Source organism: Pseudophryne corroboree, chromosome 4 (assembly GCF_028390025.1).
Source record: "Pseudophryne corroboree isolate aPseCor3 chromosome 4, aPseCor3.hap2, whole genome shotgun sequence".
Taxonomy (NCBI): domain Eukaryota; kingdom Metazoa; phylum Chordata; class Amphibia; order Anura; family Myobatrachidae; genus Pseudophryne; species Pseudophryne corroboree.
In genome coordinates this window covers 93,938,562-93,958,647 of record NC_086447.1, presented here as the reverse complement: position 1 = coordinate 93,958,647, position 20,086 = coordinate 93,938,562, and the positions used below count along the sequence as shown (strand labels likewise).

General features: G+C 47.5%; 2 protein-coding genes across 6 annotated transcripts in view; one reads left to right on the top strand and one right to left on the bottom strand.

The window, feature by feature from the left end:
* The window catches only part of PFN4 (profilin family member 4), a 37,622-nt gene that overhangs the window by 7,730 nt on the left and 9,806 nt on the right, over positions 1-20,086 (bottom strand). The window contains exons 1-2 of one of the 3 annotated variants that reach the window (XM_063915283.1): positions 19,427-19,519; positions 8,798-8,926 (exon numbers count right to left, since the gene is read on the bottom strand). In XM_063915283.1, coding sequence (XP_063771353.1) covers positions 8,798-8,914 — 117 coding nt within the window. In that variant the 5' untranslated portion in view covers positions 8,915-8,926; positions 19,427-19,519. Of the gene's footprint in view, positions 1-8,797; positions 8,927-12,057; positions 12,138-19,426; positions 19,520-20,086 lie in introns of those variants that run through there. The other 2 variants (XM_063915281.1, XM_063915282.1) reach the window with 2 other exon arrangements.
* FAM228B (family with sequence similarity 228 member B) overlaps positions 12,836-20,086 on the top strand; it is an 80,195-nt gene continuing 72,944 nt past the window's right edge. The window contains exon 1 of one of the 3 annotated variants that reach the window (XM_063915279.1): positions 12,836-12,941. The gene's annotated coding sequence lies outside the window, so the exon portion shown is untranslated. Of the gene's footprint in view, positions 12,942-19,467; positions 19,888-20,086 lie in introns of those variants that run through there. The other 2 variants (XM_063915280.1, XM_063915278.1) reach the window with 2 other exon arrangements.

The window sequence follows — 20,086 nt, the reverse complement described above, 5'->3', positions numbered from 1 at the left end:
ATTTAAAGATTAATAAGTCACCGGGTCCCGATGGAATTCATCCAAGGGTTCTAATGGAGCTTCACTCTGAACTTGCAAAACCGCTATTTTTGATCTTTAAGGATTCAGTAATATCAGGTATGGCTCCCAAAGACTGGCGTATAGCGGAAGTAGTGCCTATATTCAAAAAGGGAAGTAAAGCTAAACCGGGTAATTATAGACCAGTTAGTCTTACATCTATAGTGGGGAAAGTATTGGAAGGTATATTAAGAGATAGTATTCAGAAGTTCCTTGAAGTCAATAAGGTCATTAAAAGGAATCAACATGGATTTGTGAAGGACAGATCCTGTTAAACCAACTTACTTGGCTTCTATGAAATAGTAAGTGCAAACCTCGATCAGGGTAAAGAGGTAGATGTAATCTTTTTAGACTTTGCCAAAGCTTTCGACACTGTACAGCACATGAGACTTATCTACAAGCTAAAAGAAATAGGGCTAGGAAGCACAATATGCACTTGGATCAAAAATTGGTTAGATAATAGGGAGCAGCGCGTTGTGGTTAATGGATCTTTTTCAAATTGGACTGAAGTGCTAAGTGGTGTGCTACAAGGCTCAGTATTAGGACCGCTATTGTTCAATATTTTCATTAACGACATAACAGAAGGTCTAGAGAGCATGGTGTGAATTTTTGCAGATGATACCAAATTGTGTAAGGCTATAAATATACAGAGGAGGATGCTGAGTCGCTTCAGAACAACTTCGTTAAATTAGAAGCATGGGCAGCGAAATGGAGAATGCGCTTCAATACAGACAAGTGTAAGGTAATGCACTGTGGTAACAAGAACAAAAATAACACCTACATACTAAATGGGGTAAAATTAGGGGATTCTGTACTGGAAAAGGACTTAGGTGTCCTCATAGATAGCAAACTAAGCAGCAGTACCCAAAGTAGGATTGCAGCAAAGAAGGCTAATAAGATATTAGCATGCATAAAACGGGGAATCGATGCAAGGGACGAGAGTGTTATACTCCCGTTATATAAATCACTAGTGAGGCCAAACCTTGAATACTGTGTACAATTCTGGGCACCATACTACAAAAAGGATATCCTGGAGCTAGAAAAGGTTCAGAGGAGGGTGACCAAACTAATTAAGGGCATGGAGACACTGGAATACGAGGAAAGGCTTGCAAGATTAGGCATGTTTACACTGGAAAAGAGGAGACTAAGAGGGGACATGATCAACATCTACAAATATATAAGGGGACAATACACAGATCTTGCGCAGGACCTGTTTTTGGTTAGATCAACAGAGAGGACTCGTGGACACTCGCTCAGGTTTCAGGAGAGGAGATTTCGCACAATACGGGGTAAAGGGTTTTTCACGGTAAGGACAATACGTGTTTGGAATTCCCTGCCTGAGGGAGTTGTAATGGCGGACTCAGTCAACACCTTTAAGAAAGGGTTAGATAAATTCCTAATGGATAAGGATATCCAGAGTTATGGTCCTTAGTCACGCATTATAGTTACTATAATAAGAGCGATAAAACTTAATGGCAGACATCAGCATCAGTCAAAATTTTAGACCAAATAATCCTGCATAGGAGTCGACAAATAGGTTGAACTCGATGGACAATTGTCTTTTTTGAACCTTAGATACTATGTTACTATATCTTAGACGTTATTTGTTTATGTTTAGCGGCTGCAGCGGCCCGTACAACAGTGTGTTAAGGTATTGCTTTTCCTTGTAAAATAATCGAACTTAACAGTTGGCGGCTCATCCGGTTCACCACATACTCGCGGACTTACAGGGCCTAACAGACTTTGGTCTAACAACAAAGGGTTGAGACGTGTCTAAAGTCATTTTGTCTTGTGTTAAAACTACCTAATGTTGTTAAACCACGTCTGTCCTGTATAGTCTCAGAGGTGCTGGTGCGAACCGAGTGACAGCAAGGAACAGCTATTAACCATTAATGTTTTGTGTGTGTTACTTTTGGCGTGAAAACGCACACAAGTGTACTAATATTTTGCATATATTCTCATATATTGTTGCCATAGGTTGTAATAGTCATTATAGATCTGCATAGAATCGGATACGTTTATTTGTTATACATTTGGTGTATTTGTTTAAGTGGGTAATTGTAAAACACATACAACACTCAGTTCCGGCCTAAAAGTTTAGGCAGCACTCAACTAGAGATTTGCACCGGACATTTTTCTGGTTTTGTGTTTTGGTTTTGGATTCGGTTCCGCGGCCGTGTTTTGGATTCGGACGCGTTTTGGCAAAACCTCCCTTAAAAGTTTTGAGGGATTCGGGTGTGTTTTGGATTCGAGTGTTTTTTTTCAAAAACCCCTCAAAAACAGCTTAAATCATAGAATTTGGGGGTCATTTTGATCCTATAGTATTATTAACCTCAATAACCATAATTTCCACTCATTTCCAGTCTATTCTGAACACCTCACAATATTTTTTTGAGTCCTAAAATTTGCACCGAGGTCGCTGGATGACTAAGCTAAGCGACCCAAGTGGGCGGCACAAACACCTGGCCCATCTAGGAGTGGCACTGCAGTGTCAGACAGGATGGCACTTAAAAAAATAGTCCCCAAACAGTACATGATGCAAATAATAAATAAAAAAAGAGGTGCAAGATGGAATTGTCCTTGGGCCCTCCCACCCACCCTTATGTTGTATAAACAGGACATGCACACTTTAACTAACCCATCATTTCAGCGACAGGGTCTGCCACACGACTGTGGCTGAAATATTTGGTTGGTTCGGGCCCCCACCAAAAAAGAAGCAATCAATCTCTCCTTGCACAAACTGGCTCTACAGAGGCAAGATGTCCACCTCCTCCTCATCGTCCGATTCCTCACCCCTTTCACTGTGTACATCCCCCTCCTCACAGAGTATTAATTCGTCCCCACTGGAATCCACCATCACAGGTCCCTGTGTAATTTCTGGAGGCAATTGCTGGTAAATGTCTCCACGGAGGAATGTATTATAATTCATTTTGATGAACATCATCTTCTCCACATTTTCTGGAAGTAACCTCCTACGCCGATCGCTGACAAGGTGACTGGCTGCACTAAACACTCTTTCGGAGTACACACTGGAGGGGGGGCAACTTAGGTAAAATAAAGCCAGTTTGTGCAAGGGCCTCCAAATTGCCTCTTTTTCCTGCCAGTATACGCCAGCATGCCTACTTGGATGCTGTCACTCATATAATCCCCCACCATTCTTTCAATGGTGACAGAATCATATGCAGTGACAGTAGACGACATGTCAGTAATCGTTGGCAGGTCCTTCAGTCCGGACCAGATATCAGCACTTGCTCCTGACTGCCCTGCATCACCGCCAGCGGGTGGTTTTGGAAATTTGATCCTTTTCCTGGCAGCTCCAGTGGCGGGAGAAAATGAAGGAGGAGCTGTTGGCGAGTCACGTTCCGCTTGACTTGACAAGTGTCTCAGCAGCAGGTCTTTGAACATCTGCAGACTTATGTCTGCCGGAAAGAGAGATACAGCGTAGGCTTTAAACCTAGGATCGAGCACGGTGGCCTGATTTCAACAGATTGACCACCCGTGAATCCTGGTTTAGCGAATGAAGGGCTCCATCCACAAGTCCCACATGCCTAGCGGAATCGCTCCATTTTAGCTCCTCCTTCAATCTCTCCAGCTGCTTCTGCAAAAGCCTGATGAGGGGAATGACCTGATTTAGGCTGGCAGTGTCTGAACTGACTTCACGTGTGGCAAGGGTTGGAGAACCTTGCACAATGTTGAAATCGTTCTCCAATGCGCTTGAGTAAGGTGCATTCCCCCTCCTTTGCCTATATCGTAGGCAGATGTATAGGCTTGAATGGCCTTTTGCTGCTCCTCCATCCTCTGAAGCATATAGAGGGTTGAATTCCACCTCGTTACCACCTCTTGCTTCAGCTGATGGCAGGGCATGTTCAGGAGTGTTTGCTGGTGCTCCAGTCTTCGGCACGCGATGGCTGAATGCCGAAAGTGGCCCACAATTCATCTCCATTACGCCCCTGTCGTTTTTTTAAATAATTCTGCACCACCAAATTCATTGTATGTGCAAAACATGGGACGTGCTGGAATTTTCCCACATGCAATGCACGCACAATATTGGTGGCGTTGTCCGATGTCACAAATCCCCAGGAGAGTCCAATTGGGGTAAGCCATTCTGCGATGATGTTCCTCAGTTTCCGTAAGAGGTTGTCAGCTGTGTGCCTCTTATGGAAAGTGGTGATACAAAGCGTAGCCTGCCTAGGAACGAGTTGGCGTTTGCGAGATGCTGCTACTGGTGCCGCTGCTGCTGTTGTTGCTCCGGGAGGCAATACTTCTACCCAGTGGGCTGTCACAGTCATATAGTCCTTAGTCTGCCCTGCTCCACTTGTCCACATGTCCGTGGTTAAGTGGACACTGGGTACAACTGCATTTTTAGGACACTGGTGACTCTCTTTCTGACGTCTGTGTACATTCTCGGTATCGCCTGCCTAGAGAAGTGGAACCTAGATGGGATTTGGTACCGGGGACACACTACCTCAAGAAATTCTCTAAGTCCCTGTGAACTAACGACGGATACCGGACGCACTAACACCAACATAGTTGTCAAGGCCTGAGTTATCCGCTTTGCAACAGGATGACTGCTGTGATATTTCATCTTCCTCGCAAAGGACTGTTGGACAGTCAATTGCTTAATGGAAGTAGTACAAGTGGTCTTCCGACTTTCCCTCTGGGATGACGATCGACTCCCAGCAGCAGCAACAACAGCAGCGCCAGCAGTAACAACAGCAGCAGTAGGCGTTCCACTCACGGATCCATTGGAGGAATCCCAGTTAGGAAAGAACTCGTCAGTCTTGCCAGTGACATGGCCTGCAGGACTATTGGCATTCCTGTCTAAGGAGGAAATTGACATTGAGGGAGTTGGTAGGGTGGTTTGCAGGAGCTTGGGTACAAGAGGAAGAAAGGATTTAGTTGTCAGTGGACTGCTTCCGCTGTCACCCAAAGTTTTTGAACTTGTCAATGACTTCTGATGAATGCGCTCCAGGTGACGTATAAGGGAGGATGTTCCTAGGTGGTTAACGTCCTTACCCCTACTTATTACAGCTTGGCAAAGGAAACACACGGCTTGACACCTGTTGTCTGCATTTCTGTTAAAATAATTCCACACCGAAGAGGTGATTTTTTTTATATTTTGACCAGGCATGTCAATGGCCATATTCATCCCACAATGAACAGGTGTCTCCCTGGGTGCCTGACTTAAACAAACCACCTCACCATCAGAATCCTCCTTGTCAATTTCCTCCTCAGCGCCAGCAACACCCATATCCTCATCCTGGTGTACTTCAACAGTGACAACTTCAATTTGAATATCAGGAACTGGACTGTGGGTGCTCCTTCCAGCACTTGCAGGGGGCGTGCAAATGGTGGAAGGAGCCACCTCTTCCCGTCCAGTGTTGGGAAGGTCAGGCATCGCAACCGACACAATTGGACTCTCCTTGGGGGTTTGTGATTTAGAAGAACACACAGTTCTTTTCTGTGCTCTTTCCAGCTTAACTCTTTTCATTTTTCTAGCGGGAGGATGAGTGTTTCCATCCTCATGTGAAGCTGAACCACTAGCCATGAACATAGGCCAGGGCCTCAGCTGTTCCTTGCCACTCCGTGTTGTAAATGGCATATTGGCAAGTTTACGCTTCTCCTCAGACGATTTTAATTTAGATTTTTGTGTCATCATTTTACTGAACTTTTGCTTTTTGGATTTTACACGCTCTCTACTATGACATTGGGCATAGGCCTTGGCAGACAACGTTGATGGCATTTCATCGTCTCTGCCATGACTAGTGGCAGCAGCTTCAGCACTAGGTGGAAGTGGATCTTGATCTTTCCCTATTTTACCCTCCACATTTTTGTTCTCCATTTTTTTATGTGTTTAATTATATGCCAGTAATATATCTGGAATTAGACGGCAGTAATGTCTGGAATTAGATACCAAAATAGATACCAGATACCACTGTGACTGGAATGATGATGACCTATGCACAGTGACAGAACACTACCACAGCACCCTACAGCAGCAACAGACACTGGACTTTTAGTCACCACAATGCAGCACTGACACTGAGCACAGATATTAAGCACTGTTCAGGATACTAGAAGTGACACAGAGCAGCAAGATACAGCAATGGCCTACTGTACTGTACTACTATATACTGGTGGTCACCACAATGCAGCACTGTACTACTATATACTGGTCATAACAATGCAGCACATATATTGAGCACTGATCAGGATACTAGAACTGAGCCTGACACGGAGCTGCAAGATACAGCAATGGCATACTGTACTGTACTACTATACTGGTGGTCACCACAATGCAGCACTGTACTACTATATACTGGTCACAACAATGCAGCACAGATATTGAGCACTGATCAGGATACTAGAACTGAGTCTGACATGGAGCTGCAAGATACAGCAATGGCCTACTGTACTGTACTACTATATACTGGTCACCACAATGCAGCACAGATATTGAGCACTGATCAGGATACTAGAACTGAGTCTGACACGGAGCTGCAAGATACAGCAATGGCCTACTGTACTGTACTACTATATACTGGTCACCACAATGCAGCACAGATATTGAGCACTGATCAGGATACTAGAACTGAGTCTGACACAGAGCTGCAAGATACAGCAATGGCCTACTGTACTGTACTACTATATACTGGTGGTCACCACAATGCAGCACTGTACTACTATATACTGGTCACCACAATGCAGCACAGATATTGAGCACTGATCAGGATACTAGAACTGAGTCTGACACGGAGCTGCAAGATACAGCAATGGCCTACTGTACTGTACTACTATATACTGGTGGTCACCACAATGCAGCACTGTACTACTATATATACTGGTCACCACAATGCAGCACAGATATTGAGCACTGGTCAGGATACTAGAACTGAGTCTGACACGGAGCTGCAAGATACAGCAATGGCCTACTGTACTGTACTACTATATACTGGTGGTCAACACAATGCAGCACTGTACTACTATATACTGGTCACCACAATGCAGCACAGATATTGAGCACTAATCAGGGTACTAGAACTGAGTCTCACACGGAGCTGCAAGATACAGCAATGGCCTACTCTACTGTACTACTATATACTGGTGGTCACCACAATGCAGCACTGTACTACTATATACTGGTCACCACAATGCAGCACAGATATTGAGCACTGATCAGGATACTAGAAGTGACACAGAGCAACAAGATACAGCAATGCCCTACTGTACTGTACTACTATATACTGGTGGTCACCACAATGCAGCACTGTACTACTATATACTGGTCACCACAATGCAGCACACATATTGAGCACTGATCAGGATACTAGAAGTGACACAGAGCAGCAAGATACAGCAATGGCCTACTGTACTGTACTACTATATACTGGTGGTCACCACAATGCAGCACTGTACTACTATATACTGGTCACAACAATGCAGCAACGATATTGAGCACTGATCAGGATACTAGAACTGAGTCTGACACGGAGCTGCAAGATACAGCAATGGCCTACTGTACTGTACTACTATATACTGGTGGTCACCCCAATGCAGCACACTGAGCACAGATATTGAGCTTTTCAGGCAGAGAACGTAGCCACGTCCTCTCCGCTCAATCTACAATGCACGAGTGAAAATTTTATATGGAATACGAATCTCGCGAGAATCCGACAGCGGGATGATAATGTTCGGCCTCGTTCGGGTTAACCGAGCAAGGCGGGAAGAACCGAGGCTGGCTGGGACCCGTGTAAACCACGTGAAGTTCGAAGGGGTTCGGATCTCGATGAACCAAACCCGCTCATCTCTACACTCAACGAAAGTTATTCTCGTGGGTGACTTCCAACGTGTGTGAGGAACAAAGGTGTATTGTGTATTAAGCAAAAGCAGTAGAAACTAGAAACACAAATCTGCTGCATTACTTACATTGATCGAGAAAAGTGTGGAATATTTAGTTGCGAACGCACTGTGTACGTGTGTCACGGTAGAAAAGTACGTGAAGCGTGCGTACGGGAACGCAATGTGATATCATTTGCGTTATTTTGCACAATTGCGTCATCATACGCGCTGTGATAGCATACGCAGACGTGATTTGTGTAAAGAAAAGGGAGTTTCGCTGACTCTCTCTCAGGAAACATTCCAGCAGGCTTTCAACCTCCACTGAAAACGGTGAGGTATTAATTCTGTTAATACTTCATACTTCCAGTGCTGAGGGGTCTAGTAGGGATCCTCACTGGGTTCGTGGAAAATCACTATAGGAGTGAGTCGTGGTACATTCCAGCGGGTGAAAAGCGCTCAAAGGACTTTTCACCGTCATCTCGCTTGTTCATTTGGTGGTCGTGTTAAAAGGCCCACGATGGGAGACAAATTACCTGTATCTTTTGAGTAAATATTGTTGATGCGTTGGACCACAACATTACATTTAACTACTGGTGTCGCATTCCATTCTTGTTTGGGGTATAAGGTGTATTCAGCCACACGTGTCGCTGCATTGTGCGCATAGCGTGTCAGCGTGTGTACGCAACATGCATTCATATCTTAGCGGTTATTTGTTTATGTTTAGCGGCTGCAGCGGCCCGTACAACAGTGTGTTAAGGTATTGCTTTTCCTTGTAAAATAATCGAACTTAACAACATTTACTGCTGATTCAATTCCTCAAGGACTCTTCAAAATCATAGATGTCCCCAAAATAGCAAGTCAGTGGAATAAATGATCCAGTATAAGCACAAAGGGGCCTTACATGAAACCTCGGGGGTGACGTTAGTGCAATTCCTTCTTTTATCTTGATAAGTGCTGCACAGTCCACATGCTGAGTCCCTATCAGTGAATCATACAGTAAGTTCTGGATCTGGGTCATTGCTGCTTACACCTGTTGAAAAATAAAATAAATGATATTATCAGGGGTTAGGAAGTACAGAGATGCTGTAGCAGGTTACCAGTGGATTAAAGGGTAGATTTACTAATGCTTCTAAAATTAAAATTAGGGGTGTTGCCCAAAGCTACCAATCAGATAATGTCTTTATGGCATCCTAGAAAATGATAGGCAAAAGCTGATTGGTTGCTATGGGCAACAACAACACCATAGCTGTTGACTTTTTGGCTGCCCCTTCTGGGAAGCAGCAGCCAGCTCAACACAGCAGTGGGCGATGATGGGGCGTGGCTTGGCATAGGGGGCAAACTGTGGGTGGGGGCATGGCTGCAAAATCACATCATTCCTCCCCTCCCCCCACCCCCCCAGTGGCTCTGGCTTATGCCTGTGCTGACATCACGATTCCTTATTGCAGCTAATTGTGGTGATAAGGAATCTTTATTTTTGGGTGCTGGCTGCAAATGATAATAAGTAGAGCCCTGCGGAGGGGTTTTATCAAAGCTCGGAGAAAGATAAAACTGAGAGAGATAAAGTAGCTGCCAATCAGCTTCTGCCTTACGTTTTACAGGCTGTGGTTGAAAAATGACAGGAGCGGATTGGTTGGTATGTTATCTCTCACAATGTTATCTCTCTCCAAGCTTTGATAAACCCCCCCTCCCTTAAAAGTTTTATTATAATAATTTGTGCATTTGCTTAAAAACCTTCTGTTCTCCTTTCTTTTGCCAATAAAGACACAACAGCAGAGCTGTAGCTCACTACACTGTACACACTTTGTTATCACACATTCCGAGACTCTTCAGTTCAAGGGGGCTGCAAAAGGGGGTTGTGAGTCAGCAGTGACTGTAGCAAATCTCTACCAAATGAGTGTCCTAGTTCAGCAGCCCCCTTGGTCTCAGGCACCCGAAGCATAATCCACAATAAGTGGCCGTCAAAGCCGCAATAACACATGGGATCAGGAACTTATCCCGGATCCCATGTGTTATCACACGATCGCGGGTCTGTTTTCGTCCGATAAAAAAACGACCTCTAATTGATACCGCATTAATGACCATTTTTCGAAAAATCGTTATATCAGGGCTTTTTTATTGTCTGAAAATGGATTGTAAGTAATTACAAGTCTGCCCATGTACACTCACACAGACAGTAGTGGGTTTTTTTTTTTTTGGGGGGGGGGGGGGGCAGATAACCTACCGGTAGTTTTTGAATTGTGGGAGGTAACCAGAATACCCAGGGGAAACCCACGCAAGCACATGGAGAACTACAAACTCCACACAGTTACAATGTAACATCAATTATACATACATGAATCAGGATTCAGAATGAACAAGGTTGGTAGAAATCTGTCAAGATATGCTGGGACTTGTACTTTACTAACAGCTGGAGAGCCAACCACAGGTTGCCCAATCCTTATCGAACTTAACAACAAATGGCTATTAACTATTAATGTAGCAAATATTAGAATGATGGGGGTCATTCCAACCCGTTTGCACGCAGCGGTTTGTCGCTACGGTGCGAACGGGTCCAGAATGCGCATGTGCAGCGGCCGCACTGCGCATGCGCGACGTTGCCCGGTGACAGGGGTCGCCGGGTTACGTCGCGGTTTTACGAAGAAAGCGGTCGCTGAGCCGACCGCAAGAAGATTGACAGAAAGAAAGTGTACCTGGGCATCACAGGGTAAGTATGTCCAGGGCTGGTCTTGTTTACTGCACAAGCGATCGCAGCCCTGCTAAGCTAAAATACACTCCCCCATAGGCGTGGACTAGTTGATCGCAGCAGTAGCAAAAAGTTGCTGGCTGCGATCAACTCGGAATGACCACCCATGTTACTGCTATGCTGTTAATGTCCAAATAGGTGATGCTGCAGCTCTACTATGATACAAAAGCAAATTCCACTACTTCTAGTTGCTACGACAAAGCACAACTGCAAAACCTTAGTGCTAGTGCAATCAATGCACCAACACTGGATGCCAGGTGCTCTTACCATAATGGAGCCAGGGATGGCCAGTCTCTGTGCTTGCTTCTTCAGCTCAGCCATCTTTGCTTGGCAGTAGGGACATCATTCCCTGTCCCCAGGCCCCTCTGTATGCACCAGCTCAGACACAGAGACTGCTACGGCTCCCTCTGGAAGAGGGTGGCTATTGTGCAGAACTTCATCGACTAACTGCAACCTTTTCCTGGCTGGTGGCTCTTCCATGCCAGGGAACCATGTCCCCGATCTGCCCAGTGTGATTGGGAGCCGGTCATGTAGTATGAGACTCTGCTGGCTGCTGCATGTGAGGGTCTGATGGCCAATACTGTATAGATTTATAGATGACTACTGTCAATAAGGGAGCTTTTGCAAGTGGTGTGTGACGCTGAAAAGCAATTTAATCGAGTGACAGCGGTGTGGAAAGACAGCGCAGACAACATTTTGAATATGGCTCCGGTTGCAAGCCAATCACAGCTTGTGTACTGGCAGCCAATCAGGAGCGTCTGCTGCCGACACGGCCTATCCAAGGCTGCCCGCTGGTGCAGCTGTTACCCCAAAGAAAATCCACCCCGCTACCTCCCGGGCCCCGTTCTTTGTCCGGGCTCTGGACTGCAGTTTGGGCAGTCCCCCTGATGGCGGCCCTACGGCCAGCCCCTGACTTTGCACACAACACCGGCTTTTATGGAAGTCTTGTGCGCAGCCAAGATCGGCGTTCATGCCTTCATACCCCTCACCCCCCATAACAAATGTTTTCCTCTACTTGTGTGTATGCATCAGATAATCCTTTAAGCACAGAAGCTACAGCTACAGGAGCATGTAACACGACAGGAGCTGATTAGTTGGTACTTTATCTCTCTCTCCACTTTATCACTCTCCAAGCATTGATGCATATGCCCCTGTTCTAGGAGGCAGCCTGCTATAGACACAGCCTATGAATTACATGGTGGCAAGACAAAGCAGCATTAGTATAGGCCTAGCCCATAACTCCACAATGGGAATGTGTGGCACATTAATGACTGAAGCAAACATTGTGCAGCACACACCGGAACATGTGTGCTGGCTGCAGTAGATATACGCATTAGTATCAGAATTCCAGCCATAAGTAGCTCTGCACAGCACAATGGATATTCAGTATATAAGTAACCACCAAAGTTCTGTCTCACCTCTCCCTGCTCTGCTCCTATCCAGCATAATACATTGTATTAGTGTGTGTGACACTTGCATGCATTCTGCACAAGAGCAGGAGGGGCTGCTGGGTACAGAAACCCCATTGGCTGGCCTTGGCTGCCATAACTTCGCCTTTGTACATTTTCACGTTGCTGATTAGCCGTTGCGCCTGCCAATCAGTCAGGAGACAATAGTAACTATAACAATGCGTTGCTGCGGTAACCACATACACAGGGTTTCCACTTACAGATTTATTTCCTCTGGAAATGTGACCATGGCCCTCATTCCGAGTTGTTCGCTCGGTATTTTTCATCGCATCGCAGTGAAAATCCGCTTAGTACGCATGCGCAATGTTCGCACTGCGACTGCGCCAAGTAACTTTACTATGAAGAAAGTATTTTTACTCACGGCTTTTTCTTCGCTCCGGCGATCGTAATGTGATTGACAGGAAATGGGTGTTACTGGGCGGATACACGGCGTTTCAGGGGCGTGTGGCTGAAAACGCTACCGTTTCCGGAAAAAACGCAGGAGTGGCCGGGGAAACGGTGGGAGTGCCTGGGCGAACGCTGGGTGTGTTTGTGACGACAACCAGGAACGACAAGCACTGAAATGATCGCACAGGCAGAGTAAGTCTGGAGCTACTCTGAAACTGCTAACTCGTTTGTAATCGCAATATTGCGCGTACGTCGGTCGCAATTTTAAGAAGCTAAGATTCACTCCCAGTAGGCGGCGGCTTAGCGTGTGTAACTCTGCTACATTCGCCTTGCGAGCGAACAACTCGGAATGAGGGCCCATGTTCTGGAGCCGTGGTTACACTTACTGCTATTTCCTCCTGAGTACGGGGAGATCTGATTCTGATCAGGACAACCCTTAAAATCTGGTAAAATCCCCTTTTCAGCTTTATTTCCTTGTTGGCTATCATGTTATGTATGTACCGCATCACTTTAGGGGCAAATTGTGACTGGGAATTCTGACCAGGAATAGAACAGGTTGCGAGCAGGAAATCTGAAAGTGGAAACACTGACCACACCGCCTGACGATTGTGACGGACAGGTCGCAGATGGATAGCCAGCCAGTGACCGCACAGTCAGAGCACGGAGAGCGTACAGCTGGTATGTGCCCGTCTATCTGGTAAGTACCTGTGGTAGTGCAGGAGATTATATACATTTACACCACTCTGCATTCGGTATTTGCAGGGATCAGGCAAAGGTTCTGCAATTCCGTACGCACAGGATGTGTGAAAATACGCTGATGCTGCCGCCTGGAAATGTAATGAGACGCCCACCGGCGGCCTCGCTAATATCAGTAACTGTGTACACACACTTAGCGGTGGTCGCAGATCCCTCGTTAATCCACCATCCGAGTGACTATGGTCACGCAAAATGGCTGCGGGAACTGACACACTGGCGCCATGTTTTCTGCTTACGAGATTGCAGATGTAGGCCGCGACATGCCCTCCTATTGTCAGTCATTTGCGATTGATTAATCACTGCGAGAGTCCTTTCAAAAGTACCTTAGCGCGGGTGCAGTGCGATTGCGACACATATGCAGTTGGCCCATAATCGCTCGGCCTCTGTGTGTATTTTGCTCGCACCTCTGTGTGGTGTTGTCGCACCTCTGTGTGGTGTTGTCGCACCTCTATGGGGTGTTGTCGCACCTCTGTGTGGTGTTGTCGCACCTCTATGGGGTGTTGTCGTACCTCTGTGTGGTGTTGTCGCACCTCTGTGTGGTGTTGTCGTACCTCTGTGTGGTGTTGTCGCACCTCTGTGTGGTGTTGTCGCACCTCTGTGTGGTGTTGTCGCACCTCTGTGTGGTGTTGTCGCACCTCTGTGTGGTGTTGTAGCACCTCTGTGTGGTGTTGTCGCACCTCTATGTGGTGTTGTAGCACCTCTGTGTGGTGTTGTCGCACCTCTATGTGGTGTTGTCGCACCTCTGTGTGGTGTTGTAGCACCTCTGTGTGGTGTTGTCGCACCTCTGTGTGGTGTTGTCGCACCTCTATGTGGTGTTGTCTTACCTCTGTGTGGTGTTGTCGTACCTCTATGGGGTGTTGTCATACCTCTATGTGGTGTTGTCGCACCTCTGTGTGGTGTTGTAGCACCTCTGTGTGGTGTTGTCGCACCTCTGTGTGGTGTTGTCGCACCTCTATGTGGTGTTGTCGCACCTCTATGTGGTGTTGTCGCACCTCTGTGTGGTGTTGTAGCACCTCTGTGTGGTGTTGTCGCACCTCTATGTGGTGTTGTCGCACCTCTGTGTGGTGTTGTCGCACCTCTGTGTGGTGTTGTCGCACCTCTGTGTGGTGTTGTAGCACCTCTGTGTGGTGTTGTCGCACCTCTGTGTGGTGTTGTCGCACCTCTATGTGGTGTTGTCTTACCTCTGTGTGGTGTTGTCGTACCTCTATGGGGTGTTGTCATACCTCTATGTGGTGTTGTCGCACCTCTGTGTGGTGTTGTAGCACCTCTGTGTGGTGTTGTCGCACCTCTGTGTGGTGTTGTCGCACCTCTGTGTGGTGTTGTCGCACCTCTGTGTGGTGTTGTAGCACCTCTGTGTGGTGTTGTCGCACCTCTATGTGGTGTTGTCGCACCTCTGTGTGGTGTTGTCGCACCTCTATGTGGTGTTGTCGCACCTCTGTGTGGTGTTGTAGCACCTCTGTGTGGTGTTGTCGCACCTCTGTGTGGTGTTGTCGCACCTCTATGTGGTGTTGTCTTACCTCTGTGTGGTGTTGTCGTACCTCTATGGGGTGTTGTCGTACCTCTATGTGGTGTTGTCGCACCTCTGTGTGGTGTTGTAGCACCTCTGTGTGGTGTTGTCGCACCTCTGTGTGGTGTTGTCGCACCTCTATGTGGTGTTGTCTTACCTCTGTGTGGTGTTGTCGTACCTCTATGGGGTGTTGTCGTACCTCTATGTGGTGTTGTCGCACCTCTGTGTGGTGTTGTCGCACCTCTGTGTGGTGTTGTCGCACCTCTATGTGGTGTTGTCTTACCTCTATGTGGTGTTGTCGTACCTCTATGGGGTGTTGTCGCACCTCTATGTGGTGTTGTCTTACCTCTATGTGGTGTTGTCGTACCTCTATGGGGTGTTGCCGCACCTCTATGTGGTGTTGTCGCACCTCTGTGTGGTGTTGTCGCATCTCTGTGGGGTGTTGTCGCACCTCTATGTGGTGCTGTCGCAGCTCTATGGGGTGTTGCTCCCACCTCTATGGAGCGCTAACAAAATCTAGCAAGACTTTCCTTCCCCGATAACGTGCCAAACCTTGCTGATAATTGAATCCCCTTCCTCCCCTCCTGAAATGCTGTCTGACAGTCTCATCCAAGGCTTACATGAATCATGTAAGTGAGGGGATATCAGGACTGTTTGTGTATTTGACGTTTTTCTTTACATTGGTGAAAGTGCACAGATGGGGCTGCAACCTGATCTCTGCCAGCTCAGAGCCACAGGGTTGTCCATCCTTATGGTTACAGGCACAGAGGAAAGCAGACTGTGCATGTGCAATGCAGAAAGTGATAAACTTAAGGGCCCTACACATATGGCGATGTGCCGCCGAGGTGCCCGACGGCTGATACGGCCCACGTCACCCAGCTCCATAGCACTGCATGCTAATATGGACGAGATTGACCATATTGGCCTGCATGCATAAGCGACGGGGCACCAACGATGAACGAGCGCGGGACCGCGCATCGTTCATCGCTGGTGCCTCCACACTGAACGATATGAATGAGTTCTCGTTCATTAATGAATGAGAATGTTCATATTGTTCAGTGAAATCTGCCAGTGTGTAGGGCCCATTAGCCTTTCAATAGTAAAACTATCGACTATCAACAGCAAACCATCGATTGTTGCTAGCGATCAATTTTGCGATGGTCAACTCTAGTGTCCAATTCTACTGATTTAGCAGAATGAAACAGACATAGAAAGCACTCCCACCAATCCTGTACTCCATACTACAGTATCCCTGTTCTCTCTTATCAGTTTGTGCAAACTTATGCTCCTCCACAAACAGTGCCACGTGCCTCAGCTGTCTTGACTGACACCCAGAATATTTAGTATGTGGCCATCTCCGTGCGCCTCTGCCGTCTCCATGCACCTCTGCAGTCTCCATGCGGCTCTGCCATGACCCAGAGCCTAGAGTGCATGCGCAGATTCCCAAGAAAATGGTGCGGCAGCCATTTTCCTAGTGATTTTCCTACTGCACATGCACAAAACACTGGGAAAATGTCACTGCACCATTTTCCCAGTGATTTCTACTGCGCCGTGGGACTCTGGAGAGTGAGTATTAAAATAATGGGTGCAGGGTGTGTGGTGTGGGCCCCCCTAGACCCCGGGGGCCCGTGTGCACCGCACGCACTGCACCCATTATAAATACGCCAGTGAATCAGAGTCTATCTATTAGTACATTTACCCCAGTGATTGGGAATGTACTGTATTTATTTATTTACAGAATTGAACACCCTATTTACCCTATGATTTGTCACTAAGGGGTCAATTCAATTAGCTGCCGCCCATCACTGGCTGTTCTCGCACTGGACTTGCTCATTTTTGTACGCCATAGGATTGCTATCAAAAATCAGCGAGTTCGGAGCTACTGTAAGTGTAGCATAAAGTCTCCCTTCCTGCATGGACTCGTGGGGGTGTGGCAATTGAATCAACCTTTAATACTGAAACACTGGAATAGTACACTGGGCCTAATTCAGACCTGATCGCAGCAGCAGAAACAATATAACCCACCAAGATCTAACTCTCTCTGCACATGTTACATCTGCCCCCCATGCAGTGCACATGGGGCCTAATTCAGACCTGATCGCAGCAGCAGAAACAATATAACCCACCCAGATCTAACTCTCTCTGCACATGTTACATCTGCCCCCCATGCAGTGCACATGGGGCCTAATTCAGACCTGATTGCTGTGCTGCAAATTACACTGTCCGGTGATCAAATAGTTGCTGCCCAGGGGTAGTGTAAATTCGGGATCCGGTCTGAAGATCGACAGTGTCTAGGTCGACAATGTTTAGGTCGACCACTATAGGTCGACAGTCACTAGGTCGACATGGATGGAAGGTCGACAGGGTTTCTAGGTCGACATGTGCTAGGTCGACAGGTCTAAAGGTCGACATGAGTTTAAAAATAAATAAATCTTTTTTTGAATTTTTTCATACTTAACGATCCACGTGGACTACGATTGGAACGGTAAAGTGTGCAGAGCGAAGCGGTAGCGGAGCGAAGGCACCATGCCCGAAGCATGGCGAGCGAAGCGGTGCACTAATTTGGATCCCGGTCACTCTACGAAGAAAACGACACCAAAAAAAAAAAAAAATCCTCATGTCGACTTTTAGACCTGTCGACCTAGCACATGTCGACCTAGAAACCCTGTCGACCTTCCATCCATGTCGACCTAGTGACTGTCGACCTATAGTGGTCGACCTAAACATTGTCGACCTAGACACTGTCGATTTGATGAACCACACCCTGTAAATTCACCCCATGCAGGTGTGCAGTTGTATGTGTACGCTGTGCTAAAATTCCCCTCAGTCAAATATAATTGACAATATAAAACACACTACTCTACACTATATTACACTATACTACAGTACAATACACAACACTACAGTACACTACACCCTACACTACAGTACACTACACTACACCCTAAGGGTAGGGGGGGGATGTAAGGTGTTCTGTCTTCCGTAATGTGTAAAAGGGGACTCTACCTGCCGTACTGTGTAAAATGGTGCTCCACCTGGCGTAATATGTGACAGGGGCTCTACCTGGCGTAATGTGTAAAAGGGGCTCTACCTGGCGTTATGTGTGAAAGGGGCTCTACCTGGTGTAATGTGTAAAAGGGGCTCTACCTGGCGTAATGTGTAAAAGGGGCTCTACCTAGTGTAATGTGTGTAAGTGGTGCTACTTTGCAGAGTAATTTGAATAATAGAGACTACTGTGCAGCGTAATATGAATTTGTATTATTTTGTGGTCACGCCCCTTCCCCATGAAGCCACGCCCCTTATTTTTTTGTACGGTGCGCACTGGCTTTATTTTAAATGCAAGTGCAAAAAGTTTTAATCCATAAAACGATCTGACATCATACAGATGCTGAAGTTAAGGCAGCGTAATATACTTTACATGCATCCGGTCAGCACTTGGTGTAGCATGGGAGACATTCCTCCTATAAGCCCTAAGGGCTGAAACACACACGCCGGCTTTTGCCGGCCGGGAAAAAGCTGTATGGCTTTTTCCTGTGCCGGTATTATAGTTAACAGTGTGAGGGGTAGGGGCCTTTCACACTGCACGGCCCCGGCCCGGCTGCCGGGTTGCAGCCGGAAATATCCACTGGAAGGTCCGGCTGCCGGGCCGGGGCCGTGCCGTCTTTGAAGGCAGTGGACCATGTGTGTGAAGGGGAGCTTTCACACACAACGTTTTTTTTTTTTTCAAGCCATGTCTGCTGCTGCACATGCGCACAGAATTTCACACGCCTCAAAGCTATTGTGTGTGAAAGACTTTACCGGATGGCAAGCTTTTTGCCATCCGGGGAAAACCGTCGCGTGTGTTTCAGCCCAAAGGGATGCAGAGCAGGTAGGCGCCGGACCTGAGAGGCGCACTCCCTGCTCTGCATCCCTCCTTCTATACATGACTGTTTCTGCCTGATGCTGCCGCGCCTGTCACACGGCGCCAGCAGCTGAATGAACCACGGCACGGGTAATTACTAAAAATAACAAAGTGGCAATAGAGCAGTGGCAAACCAAATGCCCACAATCCAGTGTAATAGCAGAAAGCTCCACCTCATTAAGATCCGCAGCTCCTCATCTTGCTGCTGCGGCTGGCCTCCCCCCGGTGGCCAGGAAGCCCCCAGCTGCGGGTGGAAATGCACTCTTGTGGTCCTCAGCTTCGTGGCCGCCGAGGACACAGACAGGACGCGCCGGAGACAGAAACTCTGCATACTGGCTCTGAGTTGATCTGCACAGCAGGTGAGGTCACTGGGCAGAGGGTGGGAAAGAGGGCACCCAGAAGTCCAGTACCTGGCAGGTACCACTCCAGTCTCCATTACATTGATAATCGTGAGGGGAGCGGATCCCCCGCCCTCTTCTTAATTAGTCACCCCCCTTCCTCTCTGTTCTGTCCCAGCCTTGTGTCTCTCCCTCCCCCCTCCAGTGTCCTGTCAAAGTCACCCCCACCCCACCCCCGTCGTGTCACTGTGTCACCCCCTGTCTTGTCACTGTGTCACCCCCCCCCCCCCGTGCCCTGCCACCCTCCCGAGCCCTGTCACTGCCCCCCTCCCCTCCGAGTCCTGTCACTGTGTCACCCCCCCCAGGTTCTGTCACACACACACTCCCCCCCCCCCCCCCCCCGGTCCTGTCACTCAGGCCCGGCGCTACCTGCTCAGCAAGGTGTGCAAAGCAGGTGGGCGCCGGCCTGGAGAGGCGCTCTCCTCTCTGCATCCTTGCTGATTCTGTATGCTGTTGCTGCCAACTGCCGCTGTCTGTGCCTGTCATACTGTGTGACGGGCAGCAGCAGCACCGACAGAATGAAGAGCGGTGCTCATCTCCTCTTTTCTGGCTTCCTGCATTCTTGATTGTGCTCATAGGTGAAAGTAAGGGGTGGTCCGAATGTGTACAGGATCACCCGTTAGGCATATCACTAACATCAGCCGTCCGCCCAGTGAAAACCAAGAACACGACTACAGTACAGCAGTTGCTCCGAGTCACATCCTGAGCTCTGCCTCCCCTGGGGGCTGCTTTAACTCTAAGGTATAGCTGCTGACTGAACGACTCAGCCCCATGTGTGACAGCTGTCTCTCCCTAAAGAAGAGAGGAGGCACTTCTTAAGCAAAAATCAGGTATTTGACAATTGATTGGGGGGGGTTGTTGGGGCATATGAAGTCTAGTTGTCAGGAACCCCACACTGACATTTAGAGTATTTGTTTTTCTAATAAAGCCATTTTTGTATATTTCCCCCGCACACATACATATGTTTATATACACAATTTTAAATAAAATTATGCAGAAGGCATGCTGTCTGTCAGGAACATGTCTTAC